The sequence below is a fragment of the Ascidiella aspersa genome, chromosome 3, assembly GCF_963924565.1.
Source record: "Ascidiella aspersa chromosome 3, kaAscAspe10.2, whole genome shotgun sequence".
Lineage (NCBI taxonomy): Eukaryota > Metazoa > Chordata > Ascidiacea > Phlebobranchia > Ascidiidae > Ascidiella > Ascidiella aspersa.
This window is the reverse complement of record NC_139449.1, coordinates 2,115,417-2,134,430: the sequence shown is the minus strand read 5'-3', so window position 1 is coordinate 2,134,430 and position 19,014 is coordinate 2,115,417. Positions and strand designations below refer to the sequence as shown.

The following is a 19,014-nucleotide window of genomic DNA, read 5'->3' as shown; positions in this document are numbered from 1 at the left end:
ATAATAAGTCAATCTAAGTCAAATTATTTGCAAAATAACTTTATTCTAAATTAGGTCACTAGCAAAAAATGCGCAAACTCAAGTCGTTTGGAAAATAACTTATTTTATAACTGAATTGGAAGTACCGTCGTTTCAACAAGTATAGAAAGTGACGTCCATGACAAAGTATTTGACATAGTCCGGTCATCCGCCAACACTGGTTTTATTTCAAACTGTTGGAATAACTTGACTTATTTCGGTTAGTGCAAAATTGACCGCTTTTAAACTATCAATATTCATTAAAACAAAAAACAACTTTCACTCCATGTACTTCTTTATTTGCAATATAATTAGTAAACATTGCGACTTTACGATTTACACGAAATGCAAAACACCTGAGGCGGCCAATCACAGTTCACGGCGCTATTGCATTTTAATGCTGGACTAAAAGCGAAGTGCAAATGGGTTAGGGCAGTGGTTCTCAAAGTTTTTTTTGAATTTTTCCATTAAAGACTCGAACAATGTTAATTCCTCCACAAAAAATCTACAAAAGGAATATTGCCAAAACTGGATATGACGTGCAAGATGCGTTTTTATGATTTATCTCAGAGATAACTGTGAACATTACAAAAGTAGGGAACGATTATAAAGCAATGGAAAAATGCAAAAAACAATTTTACCGAACGAAATATACATAAGGTATTTACAAAGCGTTAGTTATTGTTAATGTGAACTATGAGCTTCATGTTTAAACAAAACAATGAAAATTGAGGAGAAAAGCATGCCAGTTTTGCCCGAAGATCACCGCGTTTGCAAATGTCAAGTGTTCCTGTTTTTTATATAAATATCTGTAATGGCACTAAAACCACATTCAAATAAATATGTAGCCGGAAATGGAAGAAGTGTTTGCTCTGCACCCGTTAATTTGGCATACTTAGCTCAATATTGTGGATCCAACCACATTAGCCGTTTTTTAAATGAATAAATTGGTTAAAGTCGCTTTTGAGCATTTGCTTTGGAATTTTGCAGAATTTAAAATATATACCGGACCTGGATAACCTCTTATGTTTTTTTTCTTCTGGTGCTAGTGAACTTACTTACTGTGATAAAACAATATATATTGTAAATCAAACAGATTTAAATATCAAATCAAAAAAGTGAGCCATTTTCATCCACTTTTCCTCCCCAATTCCTCTATGGAACAAATTTCCTCCCAAAAATTTAAAATTCCCCCCAAAGGCTCCCTTTGAGAACCACAGGGTTAGAGGAACATTTCAACAAATACGACACATGTTTGGTCAATTTACAAGGCCGCTTGAAAAAAAACACCTATTTTTTCGAAGTTGTATTTCATTTGTTTTAACCTGTTTAAATTGAAGGCTGAAAAATGAAGGAGAAATTGTTTTCTAAAGTTGGCCTCTGAAATAAAGAAACGAATATGTGAATAATTCACATGTAAAAGATTTTAAGTAGACCACCAAATTTGGCTCAAAGGGCGAACTGCGTAAAAAATAAATAGGATTTTAAGCACAGTAAAAAATAATTTGGCGGCTTACTTTGCAAGAAGCGCATTCATGTTATTAAAAATTGGACGGTTCACATAAAGTCGAAAACCGTGAAATACGAAGGGAAAACGATTGGATATAAAATTATTTGAAATAATTAAAAGTTTTACTGATTGAAAACACTCTGACAACTATATACGAACCTATCTTAAGGAGTAAGTATCTCAAAGGCAGTCTAATAGTGACACTACAACAGAAAAGTTATTATTTTCAGTTTGGATAAACACGGTCTGGTTTAACATTACCAGATTCTGATATTTTAAATACGATATTTCATGAATTCCATCTCCACACTACTTGTATATGTAAAAGGGGTATATACTTTATTGCTTTTTGTAATTTATTGTGCCAGTATTAAAGACTTTTTTGGCGAAAATGTCAAAAACAGAAAAAATTTAAGTGTCAAGTTAAATTTTATATCAGATGATACAAAGTTTTCGATTGAGCAATTTGCGAAAACATAATAAAAATATTTACAACATCTAATTCTGCGATTTAAAATTTACAATGCAATTTCAATTGGAATTTTTTTAGGCGGTTAGTGGTTTTATAGCGTTGGAAATTTCAATTAAAAAGTAATTCGTACAACAATTCTATACCCGCCTTCATTATAAAACACTTGAGTTAAACTAACAGAACGAATAGCGAAAGTTAAGTAACTATAAACAAAGACGTTTCGACACATTAGACCAAGGGTTTCTTTCTGGTTATGTTCAATAGTAATAGGGGGTCCATGAAGGCCTAATTGAAACCTTAGTGTAAAACCTAAGACAAGGAACCATTTTTTTAAGAAAAAAGTTTAATTGAAACACACACTTTTTCACCTTTTTTCTTAAATGTATTTAAACTTCATTTCAGTTTCATATTTGTTTGTCCGAAAACAGCAGTTTTCTTAAATCTTTTTGTTTTACAACATTAATTTATGGCGTCATCTCTAAAAAAATGTCCGCCGACCCTTGGTCTCCCCGAAATAAAACAATTCTTAGGGGTCCGCGTAAAAAAAGTTCCCCTGGCCTAAACGATGTACTTTTACACTCCCATTGTGCCATGCAATATTGCCAACAAATAAAATATATATTTTAAATAATCTTTTAAAAATAAAACAGGAAAAGAAACGTTAAAATCTGCAGTTCTGCCGGGACGGTAAAAAGTAAGAATTGGTGCATAGGCTTGTACAGTAACAATGGTTTTCAATTCAGAAAAAAAATTGAGGCGCTTAAAGTTGTGTTAAAACCCGCATTAATTGCCGAAAGGCACAAAATAAAAAAAAATCCGTTAAAAAAAAACTGTTTGGCTGCCTGTGAATATGGCAAGGCCACTGTTTCTCAAGCTTTTTTTCGCGGCGACCGAAACATTAGCATATAAGTTGGACAGCGAAGTTTTGGCGGTCCAGTTCTATTCAATTAACTAAGTAAAAACATACTTTAAATCTCATAAACTTTAATTTCAAAAAACAGAAGATTACTTCTAACAAGACTTTGTACGCAACACATAAAACTAACTTCCTAAATTAAATCAATCGATTAAGTAAAGTAATGGACAGGATTATAACCATAGAAAAAATATAAAATTCAAGGACCAAAAATAGTTCTACGAAAAAAATGTAGTTTTTAAATTTCCTCTTCGCGAAGGATCCTAGAATTCGGCAAATCAACAAATCAACCTTAAGCATCGGTTAAAACCACAAACTGCAGTTAACTATGTGTAAGTTTAAAGCGGATAAAACATAAGATAAATCACATCAATAAATCACCATTTTAAATAACATAAGCCATGTGTTTATATTTCCCACAAATTATTTTAGAATAATCTTGTTCAGGACTAATATAATTGAACCAAACCTATAAACACTTAGTCGATGACCCAAACAAATTAAACAGCCACATAAACTAGGGTCGTGCCCCATGTTTGAGAAACACTGCGCTGTGCATTTAAATACTGCGATTTTTCGTGGTTAGTTTGGCCACAAAAGCGATTACTGCCACCAACTAATAAAAAACGGGACAAAAATTAAAAGTTTATCGTGTACCGTACCAGTAAAAGGTTTACAAGAAGTATATTAATCAAAAATAAAAGAATTAACACGCGTAGATTATCACGGGCACATTAAAAAAAGACAATTAAAATCGGCAAAGCCTTTATATTAAAGATATATTCGAAATGTTCAAAATGGTACCTACTTCTGTATGGGCTTTGATATTCTTATTACGTTTATATTTACAACCTGCCATAAGTTCAAGTATATTTATTTTCCCACTCTTCGTTTCCCACTCTATGCTCCTAAACCTCCTCCGAAGCTGCTCTTGCTCTTTCCTCCTCTTCATTTTCGGCCAAGTCTTGTTCACGCGCAAATCGCAAGAAAACCTGCGGAGAAAATTGAGCAAGTGGCATACATGGGTATTGTGTCATATTTGTTTCTCGACTTGCTTACCTCTGAGCCCGTGTGGCTCAGTTGGTAGAGCGACAGTCGCGGTATCACCGTATAAGCGAGGTCGTGAGTTCGAACCTCACTGTTAACTTGTATTACCAGGTTGTTTCCCTTCTGGGCATTTGTAACCAAGGTCGTGAGTTCGAACCTCACTGCAGGCTTGCATTATCAGGATGTAACATCCAGACTTCTCTCTAAACCTGTTCATCTCTAATGGTAGAGTGTCGGTCCCGGTATGACCAAGGTGTGAGTTCGATCGAACCTCACTGCAAGTTTGTATTAAAGGATGTAATAATGTAATGGTTGTTTCTCGACTTGTTCTCTCTAAACCTGTATATTCAGTTGGTAGAGCGACGGTCCCGGTATGACAGAGGTTATGAGTTCGGACAGGATGCAGCAATGTTGTCATGTTGTGTCGAGACTTGTTTCTGTCTGAACCTGAGTAGCTCTGTCGGTAGAACGACAGCCTCTGTGTATGACTGTATGATTAAGATCGTGAGTTCTAACCTCGCTAAAGGCTTGTAGTAACAGGGTATATCGAACAATGTTGTCATGGTTGTTTCTCTCTGAGCCTCTGTAGCTCAGTTGGTAGAGAGAGTTGTACACGAATAATATGAGGTCGAGAGTTCGAACTACTCCACAGGCTTGAATTAACAGGATGTAGCAAGCAAGTAATGGTTGTTTCTCGACTTGTTCCCTCTGAGCCGGTGTATCTTATGTATCTCAGTTGGTAGAGCGACGGTTTCGGTATGACAGTGAGTTCGAACCTTTCGAATGATGTCATGGTTGTTTCTCGGCGTAGCTGAGTTGGTAGAGCGACGAACGAGGTCGTGAGTTCGAACCTCACTGCAGACTTGTATTACCAGTATGTAATAATGTAATGGTTGTTTCCCTCTGACCCTGTGTGTGTGTATAGCTAACTTGGTTGAAGCGACGGTTCCGGTATGGTGAACCTCACTGCAGGCTTGTTTCTCGACTTGCTCTCGTCTGTGAGCCTGAATAGCTCTCAGTTGGTAGAGCGACGGTCTCTGTATGAGTGTATCACTGCAGGATTGTATTAACAGGATGTAGCAAGCAATTGATTGCGTCATGGTTGCTTCTCGACTTGTTCCTTTCTGAGCCTGTATGGCTCAGTTGGTAGAGAGATGTACACGGATGTCTGAGGTCTTGAATAAACGGAATGGCATGGTTGTGTCTAGACGTGCCTCTCTGAGCCTGTGTAGTTGGTAGAGCGACACTCACCGCACAATTGCATTACCAGGATGTAGCAAGCAATGGTTGTTTCTCGAATTGTTCCTCTCTGAGCCTGTGTAGCTTAGTTGGTAGAGCGACTGTCTCTGTATGAGTGTATAATTGAGATCGTGAGTTCGAACCTCACTGAAGGCTTGTATATTAGCAAATGATGTCATGTATGTGTATCTCCTCTGCTCAGTTGATAGAGCTCTCTGAGCCTGTGTATCCCTCACTTGGTATAGAGCGACATTCTAGGTATGGAAGGCCAAAGGTCTTGAGTTCAAACCTCACTGCAAGGATGGAGCAAGCAGTTCGCGAATCGCTCCTCTCTGAGCGCCTGCCTATCTACTTCAACGATCTAACGCTTCCTGGAAGTAAGCTCCTTGCCTTCACCTCCGCGACTGGCCATAAGCATACCTAGGGCGACAAGTAATGTTGTCATGGTAGTCTGAGTTCGCAGGCTTGTTATATATAACAGGATCTAATGACATCATGGTTGTTTCGCGATTTGTGTTTCTCTCTGAACCTGTGGATTATCTCAGTTACTGCGACAGTCTCGGTATAGTATCCCGCTGTATGACCGAGGTCATGAGTTCGAACCTCACAGTAGGCTTGTATACAGGATGTCACGAACTCGATGCAGCAAGCAATTATGGTTGTGCCTCTGTATGTATCTCAGTTGGTAGAGCGACGGTTACGGTATGACCGAGGTCATGAGTTCGAACCTCACAGTAGGCTTGTATAAACAGGATGTCACGAACTCGATGCAGCAAGCAATTATGGTTGTGCCTCTGTATGTATCTCAGTTGGTAGAGCGACGGTTACGGTATGACCGAGGTCGTGAGTTCGAACCTCACAGTAGGCTTATATAAACAGGATGTCAGCAAGCAATTATGGTTGTGCCTCTGTATGTATATCTCAATATCTCAGTTGGTAGAGCGACGGTTACGGTATGACCATAGTAGGCTTGTATAAACAGGGTCACGAACTCGATGCAGCAAGCAATTATGGTTGTGCCTCTGTATGTATCTCAGTTGGTAGAGCGACGGTTACGGTATGACCGAGGTCGTGAGTTCGAACCTCACAGTAGGCTTATATAAACAGGATGTCAGCAAGCAATTATGGTTGTGCCTCTGTATGTATATCTCAATATCTCAGTTGGTAGAGCGACGGTTACGGTATGACCATAGTAGGCTTGTATAAACAGGGTCACGAACTCGATGCAGCAAGCAATTATGGTTGTGCCTCTGTATGTATCTCAGTTGGTAGAGCGACGGTTACGGCATGGCCGAGGTCGTGAGTTCGAACCTCACAGTAGGCTTATATAAACAGGATGTCACGAACTCGGACTAAATGACTGGACTCTGACTTGTCTAGATTCTAGAACACTGAACATCCGCACACACGCTTACTTGTTCGAGTGTGGCCTGGCTGAAGCTGTATTCTTCAATCCCCAGTTGTTCTTTGGCCGACTCGAACTGGCCGAAGACGGACGACAGCGACCGAACGTTGTCTTGTGTTACTTTGTACACGAAACGGTTGCTGAACTTTTCGGGTTCGCTTACTTCGCCGAACAGCTAAAAAAGAGACACGGAGATTTTCACTTGGCAAATAATTTCTGCAAAAAACAATAAAAATTTACAAAAAACAATAAATGATTAAAAAAATATGTGTAAATGCTTTTGTAGGCTGCCACGTTTTTTTTGCTCTCAACAGTGGAACTTTTAGCTAGTTTTTTTTTAGCATCGGCTTACTTTTTTAAATCGTAAGAACGGCCTCAAATTAGCGGTATTTTTTAATTTGAGGTTCGAATATCTCACAACTGTCTTCACTGGACTAATTTTCATAAAGGCTCAGAAAAAAGTTTACTCTGTTAATAAAAAATGGAATGAATTCAGGAACGAGTTTAATTAGAAATAAGAAAATTTTTGCATCATTTCGCTAGAAAATAGCTGGTTTATTACGTATACTTATTACTTGTGTTGAGGGTCAAATATCTCTAAACTAGACCAATTTTTAAAGCATATCATCTCCAAATCAATTCAACGTAAAGTTATTGGCATAAAAAACGTTAGAGGTTAGAGTGTTAAAGTTAATAAAATCACCCGATTATGAGCAAAAGCGCAAGTTTTACGTGAAAAAAGGGATGAATACCTCAATTTAACCAAACAAATCTTCAACCAGCATTTAAGTCTCTACGAAAACACAACATAATGGTTAGGATTAAAAACCTGGGTGACGAATTCCCTGAGAGCTTGGTCAGCCGCTTCTTCGTCACTTTGATGTTTGAGCTTAACTTCGAGCACATATCCCTGACCAAACTTGCTCTTCAGATGCTGAGTGGAGCCGATGCATCTGTGGGCGAACATATAAATAGTCCCTTGTATTGAGACGTACATATACACAATTTGTATTCTGTGATCAAACCCTTCTGGAGCCGTTAGTCAACGATAACGGCACCAATACATAGTACACAAGATGCCTTCAGAAAGCTTAACCTTAATTGTTAGTCAGTACGATTCCAGAAGGGCTTGAGTACAGGTTATAAACGTTCATATACACAATGTTTTTTCTGCGATAACGGCACCAACACATAGTACACAAGATGCCTTCAGAAAGCTTTACCTTATTTGTTAGTCATCACCAATTTTAAACGTACATATACACAATGTGTATGTTGTGATCAAGCCCTTCTGGAGTCGTACTAGCCAACGATAACGGCACATAATGATATACACGAAACGCCTTTGGAAAGATTTACCGAAATCATTCAGCCTAATCAGGAGTTTAAACCGGGCAAATTTTTAATCCGAACATACACGACTTTCTAGAAATAAATATTTCTAAACCTATTTAAAAGGAAATTAGAAAAGGTTAAATAAAGAAAAATTGCATTGCAGGTTTTCCAATTTGTTTTAGAAATACATACTTAAAACTAATTTTTCAAAAAAACAGTGCAAACTTGCGTTTTTAAATCTTCACTCGAACAACAAAAATTGCGTTGGAGCGCAGTACAAAGTTTCGCCTAGTTGCAATATCATTGGCCTTAGAATATTTCCTCTAAATGTTATCGTTTGTACATTTAATAAAAAGATATTTGCCGGAAGAACAATTTCACATTTCATTTAAATCCTTTCAACACTGTTCGCAAATGTTGCTTACTAGTTATTACTTTAATTTTTTTTATTTTATTTATATTTACAAAGCCTAAATTACAAGCTCTAGTAGAGATAAACCTACTTTAGATTGCCTAGAACCATGATGGCAACTCTTGAGCAGAGGGCGTCGGCTTCTTCCATGTAATGCGTTGTGAGGATTGCTCCACGACTTGTGCCTTCGAAAGCACTGCTTATTGTATCCCTGGATCATAAGAAAAAAGGTTAAGCACACGGTTAAGAAGGTGTCACTGTTTAACGACTAACATTATATTATTAACAAGATTTCACAACCGTGATTTTAAACGATTTGAATAAATGCCTAATTAATTTTTAACATCATATGGTAAGAATGAATCAAGATTTATTCGAAAAGTTCACAAAATACTTCTGTCTTGGCTTAATATTTATTTTATATAGAACTTTGTTTAAGATAAAAAGTATCAAACGACTAAACTAAGAAAAAAAAACGGGGCAACACACACAGTAACTTCCCCGTAAAAAAACTAAAACAAAACGGAAAAATATAAAAAATGGAAAAAAGCTGGAAGCGAAAAATCTTCTCAAAAAACCAGAAAAAAATGCTGTAAAACAAATATGCTCACCACATAAATCGCTTTGTCTTCGGATCCATTCCAGTCGAAGGTTCGTCGAGAAGTACCACCTGGGGATTCCCCATCATAGCGATGGCAAAGCACAGTTTCCGCTTGGTGCCGCCAGAGAGCGACTTGGCCCGTTTGTTTTTGTGTTCAGTAACACCAAGAGCCTCTATAAAGCTGGGACGAGATGTTGGTGTTAAGTGTTGCAACGACTAAGCAGCGGTTCTTAGCCTATGGGTAATTACCCACATATGGGTAATTTCAGCGTAGCAGGTGGGTAATCAGCTGAACCAGATATATTTAGAATTATGATTGTAACAAACAATGTCCCAGCTGTAAGTGGTAAAGTTGCTTTATTACTTGCACTTTCTTGATGTTTTGAGTCCGTTTAAATTTTAAAACAACCAAACAAGCACAGTGATATTTAACATTTTTAGAATTGTTCAAACCCCCTAAACAAGCTGTTAGGTCTGAAGTCAGATTTGCGGTGCAGTATCTAAAATCGCACCTAATATTGCATCGATTGTATACAAAAAACAAGAGCAAATGTCTCACTAACACTATTAATTTCGTTCTTCAAATTAAGTTGTTTTGTTAAATAACGATGTTTTGTATTTTTAGTGTGGCAAAATAGCAAAATGGATAAAATTAGATTTTGGAAAATGGGACTTTGATCTGGACAGAAATGGGTAATAAGGGAAAAAAGATTAAGAACCCCTGGACTTAAGTCAATGACTTGACTTGAGTTTACTATTTTCGAATAACTTAACCTAACTTGCACTCAAGTACACAAAAGTCATTGTTTTTTAAGTGTTTTATTTCGACGTTTATCTTGGTCTTATTTCGATCTTATGGCTGGAGTCATTTCAATCGTAAACATTTCGTAGCAAACTAAACGTACAAATTTGCTTACACACTCCGAAATCGTGACCGTCGCAAAAAATCGAGAGCTTGGTTTTAAGGTGAGTGTTGTACTGACTTTGAACTTAAGCGACTGACTTAATTTAGTTTACAGTTTTTTAAAGGACCTGACCTGACTTAAGTTAAGTTAATTGGACAAATGGCTTGGGTTGAAATCAAGTGTTTTTATAAAGCAATTTTTTAATAATAAACTTGGATAATCGTTTATCCCAATTTTTGCACATAAAACATTTGCTCGCGTTTTTTGCTATTTTTTAGTTTATTTATTTCTCATAATCAGACATGTTTACCAATTTTTAAAGAATAGTTTATAATTGTTTAACGTTTAACTTAAGTTATTGCTCATAATCAGATTAGTTTATCAGTTAACGGTTTATTTTAATGGCAAATATTTAACTTGCAGTTGATTTCCTCTAATAATAACTTAACTGGGACTTGAATTGCTAGCTATTCAAATAGACATTACTTAGACTTGAGTTATTCTGCAATTGACTTCTTTATAATACTGTGTAACTTTAATAACAAGTTCTTGTAAACCACCTTTTGGACGTAGACTTGAGTCGGTTGCTTGGAATCCCATGAGCGGTAGCGTAAATCTCGAGATGTTCTTGCAAAGTTATGTTCTCCCATAGCGAGTTGTCCTGGCAACAACAACACGTCAATCAACTTTTACGATATATCCTAACGCCGTTTTTTTACACAGTGTTTCTCGGCCTTTTTCCGTGGCGACACCAAATGCCAATCGTATTAGTATCATATCAAAGCTTTGACGACCCGTTTCGCATTATTGAACTTTTTGTAAGCGAACAAACATAAAAAATAGCATAAATTAAAGGAATTTAATTAATATGAGCCATGCCTTCGCAATTTTCTTAATTTTTCGGAGAAATTACTCAGAGCCATTCTAACCATGTTAACAACTGCAGTCGGGGACCCAACCTAATGAAACGGCCACACAATGTTCGGTCGCGACCCATAGGTTGAAAAACACTGGTTCAACCAAAGGGGTCACCAAACTTTTTCATGAAAACAAACTATAAACTCCATTTGTAATTTAAAACAGGACAATACAGCATTTTATATTTAAAAACCCCTAAAACGAAGTTTCAAGTATAGTTTGTCAAGTTTCCCATTGCGATAAGCGTAAATTATTAAAAATGGTGCTTTCAATTAAAATCAAAAAAATAAAAAATATCAGCAAATCGCATCAAAAGTTTCGTCATACTTGTCAGTTGGCCTAGTCATGTATTTAAAAAAATCTATTTTAGAAATTAATTTACGACAGGGGTGTCCAACATGAGGCACGCGGCCTAATAAAAAATGACACGCAAGCCCCCAAAATATACAGCCAATTGTTAAAAAAGCTAAATTTGTTATACAGCCAATTGTCATTGTTTGTTCACATGACAAAACAATCCCAGCAATTAAGACAACAAACAATTTCTTCTGATATTATAGGATATACTATAACCGTTACAGCACTATACTGTTTTTATTTTTTTGTATAAAAGCGCTTTTAATATTAGAAGAAAAAAAGTTTCTAAACTTTGGCACGGGAAGAAGTTAGAAGATAAAAATTGGCACGTCGGCATGTTTGAGTTGGACACCCCTGATTTACGAGGACATATATTATTATGGTTGAGCCTTTAGATGTAAAACAATACACTCAGTTACCTGTGAGCAATATCCCATATCCTGGTGAGCTGCAGAAAGGTTCGAGGTAATTTCGTGTCCAGAAACATGAACCTTAACAAAAGAAAAGTATATTTAAAGTTAAAAAAAAAATTTAAAGTTTGAAAGTAAAAATGACTTGACTTAAGTCTTTTGGGCAAAGTAATCGTTGAAATGAAGTGTTTTTCATTAGGCATTTTTATTATAAAATTTGGTTATTTTTGCTCATGTTTGCACATAAAACAACTTGCTTGCTATATGTTGGGGTTTTGTGGTATTTTTTAGTCGAGTTATTGATCATAATCGAACCAGTTTACCAATTTTATTAGATAAGAGTTTATTTTTATGTTATTGAATTGCTCTAATAAAGACTTGTCTGGGAATTTGACTTGGTATTTATTCAAAACGACTTGACTTAGGACTTGACTTGGGCTTGAGTAATTTCAAAATGACTTGTCTGAGACTTAAGTAATTTCAAAATGACTTGACTGGGACTTAAGCAATTTCAAAATGACTTGTCTGAGACTTAAGTAATTTCAAAATGACTTGTCTGAGACTTAAGTAATTTCAAAATGACTTGTCTGAGACTTAAGTAATTTCAAAATGACTTGACTGGGACTTAAGCAATTTCAAAATGACTTGTCTGGGACTTAAGCAATTTCAAAATGACTTGACTGGGACTTAAGCAATTTCAAAATGACTTGACTGGGACTTAAGTAATTTCAAAATGACTTGTCTGAGACTTGAGCAATTTCAAAATGACTTGTCTGAGACTTAAGTTATTTCAAAATGACTTGACTGGGACTTAAGTAATTTCAAAATGACTTGTCTGAGACTTAAGCAATTTCAAAATGACAAGCAATTTCAAAATGACTTGACTGGGACTTAAGTAATTTCAAAATGACTTGTCTGAGACTTGAGCAATTTCAAAATGACTTGTCTGAGACTTAAGTTATTTCAAAATGACAAGCAATTTCAAAATGACTTGACTGGGACTTAAGTAATTTCAAAATGACTTGTCTGAGACTTAAGTAATTTCAAAATGACTTGTCTGAGACTTAAGCAATTTCAAAATGACTTGTCTGAGACTTGAGTAATTTCAAAATGACTTGACTGGGACTTAAGTAATTTCAAAATGACTTGTCTGAGACTTAAGTAATTTCAAAATGACTTGACTGGGACTTAAGCAATTTCAAAATGACTTGTCTGAGACTTAGGCAATTTCAAAATGACTTGACTGGGACTTAAGCAATTTCAAAATGACTTGTCTGAGACTTAAGCAATTACAAAATGACTTGTCTGAGACTTAAGTAATTTCAAAATGACTTGTCTGAGACTTAAGTAATTTCAAAATGACTTGTCTGAGACTTAAGCAATTTCAAAATGACAAGCAATTTCAAAATGACTTGACTGGGACTTAAGCAATTTCAAAATGACTTGTCTGGGACTTAAGTTATTTCAAAACGACTTGACTTAGGACTTGACTTGGGCTTGAGTAATTTCAAAATGACTTGACTGGGACTTAAGCAATTTCAAAATGACTTGACGGAGACTTAAGTAATTTCAAAATGACTTGACTTGGGCTTGAGTAATTTCAAAATGACTTGCTTTACAAACCACAAACTATTTACTTTTCCACCGGAGGGCGCAGTGTCGGCGGTGATCATACTGACGACGGTGGTCTTGCCGGCGCCGTTTGGGCCAAGAAGGCCGAGAACCTGACCGGGAACCACCGACAGTGATACGTCATCTACAGCCACCTGTGGGTTGGGTGAAAAAAATTAAGAAAATTTAGGTTTTTAAAGACTCAAAATTTTAAGCATAATGGCTGGAGGTTGCAGTTAGACGTAAAATGAATATTAAAGCCCATACAGAAGTAGGAAGCATTTTAAACGTTTGAATAAATGTTAAGATAATGGCCGAAGGTTATAGTTAGACGTTGTAAGAATATTAAATCCCATACAGAAGTATGTAGCATTTTGTGGACATTTCGAATAAATCTTTATTCATTTTCAACTTCTATATACGCTTTGGGACTCTTACTGTGTCTTACTACAACCTCTATCTAGCCAATAGCCATTATAATCCAAAGTTTATTCAATAACGTATCTTTTTCACAGACTTGCCAATACTCTACAATCTAACACTTAAGTTTGGACGATTCAAGCTGTGCAAGCGTCAGCTTGTAAACTGCGATTCAAGCTCGAATCATGAAAATGATAGCTACTCTGTATGGGCTTTGGTGTTCATATTATATTTTAAAATTGGATTGCTCTATAAAAAAGCCAAAACCAAAACAGTATGAGTTCCAAGGTCAACATAATAACAAACAGTCAAAATTTTGTTCACTACGACACTTTTATATAAAGGTGTTTCTCACTTTGGTGATATCTTGTTTCTTCTGCTTGGTGCAAGGTTTCCGCTTCGCTCGTTTTACGAATTCCTTGTGAAGCTTGTGGACCAACACAACTGGCTGCTCCTGGAACACATAAGGTAAGCTTTCAGTTATATGCGGACGTCAATAGGCTAGAGTGGCCCAAGTAAAAAACATAGACGCCATGTGGAAAAACCATTAACTTGATTCATTTAAAATTATTAACTTAAGTACGCTTAAGTCAGTTAATTTTATTAACTTAACTGCACTTGCGTCAAATCAGTCAACTTAAGTCATTACAAAGAAGTAATTGAGACTTTAAAGTTGATGTAAGTGAACTTAAGTCAAGTCAATAAAACGTTAACTTGAGTGCCGATGGGATTTTAAAGTGATTGAAAAGCGTTTAAACGGCGATTCACTTAAGAAACAAAAACTTAAAATGGTGCAGAAAAAAGCAATCGTTACCGACCTCGTCCAGACTCCGGTGCGTCACGATGCGCGCCACCTTGTTCTCCTCGTCTCTTACGTCATTATCTATGACGTCAGAAGTAGCAGCAGTTGAGCCGTTGGATTGTGGTCGGTCGTTGTGGGGAGTGGCGGGCCCGCTGTCCCTCACGGCGCGGTATCGAGATCTAGAAGTGAAAGTTGAAAAAAAAAAACGTTTTTCCTTCAGTTCTAGAGGTTAGAGCAGCGGTTCCCAAACTTTTCCAAAAAATTTTGCCTGGTGGACCCTTTGCAATTATTTTGAAATTTCGCGGCCCTATATAAATCCAAGGTTCGGTTGACCCATGTTTCTGTCACGATTCTTTGTAACAACTTTCTAACTAATGCGAACGATAGCAGGTAGTACAGCAAAATATGCTTGATTATATCACAGGAGACATCAACACGCTATATTATCGAATAATAAAGCATGAATAAAGACTAATAATGATGACAGATAATGTTTAAAACAAAGACCGCAAAAGCCTAATATTAAAAAACTTAAGACTAATTCTCATTTGCGTTTTTTTTCTATTAAAAAACTTAAGACTAATTTCTCATTTGCTTTTTTCTCATTTCACCCCCTGAAACTTCTGTACTGTACGGACCCCAGTTCGAGAACCGCTGGGTGAGAGCATAATGGTTGGAGGTTGTAAAACGTAGCAAGAATTCTAAAGCCGATGCATTGCGTCATGTTGAAATGTTTCGAAGTTGAAAATGATTAGAGATAGATTCGAAAGGTTCAAAATGCTATCTACTTCTGTATGGCCTTTAATATTCTTATTACGTCTATTTTTTTGTTTTGTTTTTTATTTGACTCAAAAAAAGTTTTTTGCACTTTTCGAAAATGTTCTATTTGGCGTGTTGCATTTTAGAACCAAAACGAATGATTTGGTTTCCAAACACACACGAGGGCATTTGGAATACATGAACGAGATTTAGAGGTAAAAGTTAAAAAACAACGTTAGGTACACTGTGCACGGATCTGTAATGTAGCTTGATAATAAATGTCAAAATTAAAATGTCGCGTAGATCGACATCATCTTGGTAAAGGCGTTTTGATGCGAACCTGTTTCATCTTCAGGTAACGCCGATTCAGTTAAACGAAATGTCAGATTAACTGATGATGATACAAGTGTGAATTGAAACGTCTTTATCAAGATGATTTTTCGATTGACCCGGCCTTTTTGGTTTTGAGATTCATTAAACAAATTTTTTTTACCCTATAAAAAACGTGCTATTTCGCTTGTTGCATTTGAAAAAACGAAAACTTGTAGAAAGAATTGTCCCAAAACACATATGAGGCTTTTTCGAACACCTACACAAAATTGCAGGATGTTTTTGACTGATTTTTAATAACGTTTTGTTTATTTTGTGCGGTCAGACCCAAAAAGTCTAAATTCAACTCTCTCTCTAAGTAAGCCCAGTGTCGGCCCAACACTATTCTGGTACTGGTAGCCGTAAAAAAACACATTTACAAAATCACTCCACTGAAATATAAACAATTATCTCGGGTGTGTACCACAATAAGTGTTTCCATTCGAAAACAAGGGCGTCTACCTTGTTTTGAAAACATCTGACGCCTTGCCGCCATCCTTGACCACAGTAAGCACGAGCAGGAGTAGGCTGAGTAGAGCAATGTGAACGTAAGTCATGAGGATTGAGAAGGGAACCATTGGCTTGCTCCAATCGAAATAAACATGGACGGGTACCACACTTAGACCGAGGAACTCGTATTCAGTGTAGATCTAAGGATAGGTAAAAACTATTAAAATATAAATTATTGAGTGGTAATTTGAAGATATACGTGTTTACACATTTCTTACGATTAATATGATTAATTTTTGAATTGTATTTTCGAATTATATACTGAAATATGTTTATAAGTTTATAATTGTTGAGCGGTAATTTAAAGATATTTGCGTGTTTAAACATATTTCAGAGTTAATTTTTAAATATATTCAAGTAACGTTTTAAAATATAAGAGCACCTAATTTTTTCGTTTTATCATTTCAAACATGTACGGGTACCACACTAAGACCAAGGAATGTATATTGGGTGTAGATCTAAGACTGGTTAAAAACGGCTTTATTATAAATTATTCAGCGTTAATTTAAACAAATACCTTATTAATGTAGTAAATGCCACTGAATCCTGAATACATTGGACTGATGAGCACGAACACAACATTGATGTAAGTGGCTGCATCAGAAGATCCAAGCTGATCCACCAATGACACGATCAAATACGGGAAGAGAGTTATCTGTCACAAGAAAAACGATTAATATATTTTGAGTGCATGAAGAGTGAAGACAGATTGCCTATATTTATTATAGGACAACGACATATGACTTGTATACTTTCCTAAGAAGAACTGAAACTAGATTTTTATCTAACAATAAGTAAAACATAAAACAAAAATTAAAGTAAAAAACACATGAAAATAGAAAAAAATATTCATAAGGTAAACCAGAAAAAAAAAAAATTACGGTCATGTTCGCAAAAAAATCGTTTGAATGAAAAAAAAAATAAATTACAATTTTTAAAAAAGTTTAAATGTAGACAGAACAAAATCGCTCACCACTTGTGCTAGGCTGATCCAAGCACTCTGAGCAGTCTCGTATTTGTCGAACATGAAGCTACCACAATATGACGTCAGAACACCGGCACCGCCCCAGCCAATCAGGAGCAAGACCTGCGAGAAGTGTGTGACGTCACAGTTAGTGTTTCTAAACCTTTTTCGCGGCGTCCCAAACACTTGGCGTAGGTGTAACAGTGAAGCTTAGTCGACCTGATTCTGTATACTGATGATTTCGTGAGCTTAAAGTGAACGAAATATTATAAAACACTACCATTAATAAACTTAGATTGCAATTTTAAAAATCCCACTGGACGTATAAAACACGTCATAGTAGCTGCGGCATGGTAGTGTCAAGGGGATGGGAGTTTCATTTTCGATGCACGTGGATGCACATCCTTAGGTCCGCCACATCATTTACGTCTTGTACACAACACAATGCGCCTCAACCTTTAACCCAAATACTTTTTTGGCGACCCAATTTTCCTCACTGAACTTTTTGAAAGCGACCGAAGCATGATGGATTACCAAAAATAAGTTCAATTAACACAGGCCATGCGTTCGTAATGCTTCCGCAATTTTTGTCAATTTTGACAAAGAATCTTACTGACAACCAATCTCTTTCGTACCAGTGTTGTAATGACTTAAGCCAATTATTTGACCTGGGTGCACTTAAGTCACTGTTTTTCACGACTTGACTTAGTCTGCGGGGCAAAATGATTTGACTTGGCAAAAGTTTTTTGAACAAATTACTTGATTTAAACGTAAGTCATTTTGTCAAATATCTTGGATTAACATATAGTGGTTTTTTATTAAAATTTATCTCAAGCACGAGTTTACCAGATTTAATAGTTTAACGTTTTGCGAAGTTGACCTCATAATGACTTAACTTGTTATTTATTTTAAAGGACTTGACTTGGACTTAAGTTGTTTTTCAAATGAGTTGACTGGGACTTTACTTACAACACTGGACGCTTTTTTGGTAAATTTTGAAAATCTCTTACTGAGAACCAATCTCAATAAATCGAACAGTTGTGTTCTTGACCAGCGCAATGAAGTAAAAGGAATGAAACGAAACCAACCATGGTTTGAGTAGCACAGATACCATAGCAGCAGGGGCGTATCCAGAAATTTAAAAAGGGGGGGGTCCCGAATTTTCAACTTGGGGAATTCCCAGTTTTTCCGTCTGACGTTAATGACGTCATAAAATAGTGACGAATATGACGTCATAAAATAGCGATTGTGATAACGTCATAAATAATAAAAAAGTCATCAGAAACGAAACAACCGATTAACTTCCAGCAAAAGAGAACCTTTAGACGCAAAACGCACACGTGCGTTGCCGACACTCCTGCCAGGCGCCAGCCGCGAAACCGCTTAGTGTGCAATCGTTAACTTCAGGCGAAAAACTAAACCAAGACCGTGAAATATCTGTGATTGATTTTGGTAGATCCATGTACGGGACTACGCTAAATTACAAGCACGTCTATCGCCCCTGCAATACTAAACGAAGATCGTTTTCCGGGGTGTTATTAGACTAGCACAACATAAAAACGCCACTTCAATAGTTAATCAAAATCAATGTTTTTAACCTTTTTAATTGAGGGCACACCTGTCGAGCCAAGCGAGCGCGATTTTTTTGGTATAACGGCATTTCTTTTAAATTTATTGCAAGTTTTAGTACATTGGCGAAACTAAAAGATAAAAAAATAAAAATATATGTCCAATATTTTTGAATACGTTTTCCGTTTGTCCGCGACGCACTTGGCAGCCTTCTACGGCGCAACGGTAAAGAAGCTCTGTCGTAGTTGAAAAGACAGCATTAAATATAAAAAAACGGCTGTAAAAAAATCATTCGCGCGAAGCGCGAAAATTTTTCGCACTTACGTAGTTAAAATAGTCGAAAAGTGTATGAAATGGATTCGTTTACAGTTAGAGGCAGCGGGCCCGATGAATTACAGCGGGCCGTAGGTTGCCGACCCCTGTCTTACACCAACATCTGAAAAACGGCGTTTTGCGTTTGATTTT

General features: G+C 36.4%; 1 protein-coding gene across 1 annotated transcript in view; it reads right to left on the bottom strand.

The window, feature by feature from the left end:
- Nucleotides 1-384: 384 nt before the first annotated feature.
- LOC146158064 (cholesterol transporter ABCA5-like) overlaps nucleotides 385-19,014 on the bottom strand; it is a 54,204-nt gene continuing 35,574 nt past the window's right edge. Inside the window, exons 26-38 of the mRNA XM_083385650.1 lie at nucleotides 16,990-17,103; nucleotides 16,534-16,671; nucleotides 15,969-16,156; nucleotides 14,395-14,557; nucleotides 13,932-14,030; nucleotides 13,183-13,311; nucleotides 11,555-11,626; nucleotides 10,421-10,521; nucleotides 8,966-9,136; nucleotides 8,446-8,565; nucleotides 7,437-7,560; nucleotides 6,618-6,782; nucleotides 385-3,908 (exon numbers count right to left, since the gene is read on the bottom strand). Of these exons, the coding sequence (XP_083241776.1) occupies nucleotides 3,825-3,908; nucleotides 6,618-6,782; nucleotides 7,437-7,560; nucleotides 8,446-8,565; nucleotides 8,966-9,136; nucleotides 10,421-10,521; nucleotides 11,555-11,626; nucleotides 13,183-13,311; nucleotides 13,932-14,030; nucleotides 14,395-14,557; nucleotides 15,969-16,156; nucleotides 16,534-16,671; nucleotides 16,990-17,103 (1,668 nt within the window). The 3' untranslated portion in view covers nucleotides 385-3,824. The remainder of the gene's footprint in view (nucleotides 3,909-6,617; nucleotides 6,783-7,436; nucleotides 7,561-8,445; nucleotides 8,566-8,965; nucleotides 9,137-10,420; nucleotides 10,522-11,554; nucleotides 11,627-13,182; nucleotides 13,312-13,931; nucleotides 14,031-14,394; nucleotides 14,558-15,968; nucleotides 16,157-16,533; nucleotides 16,672-16,989; nucleotides 17,104-19,014) is intronic.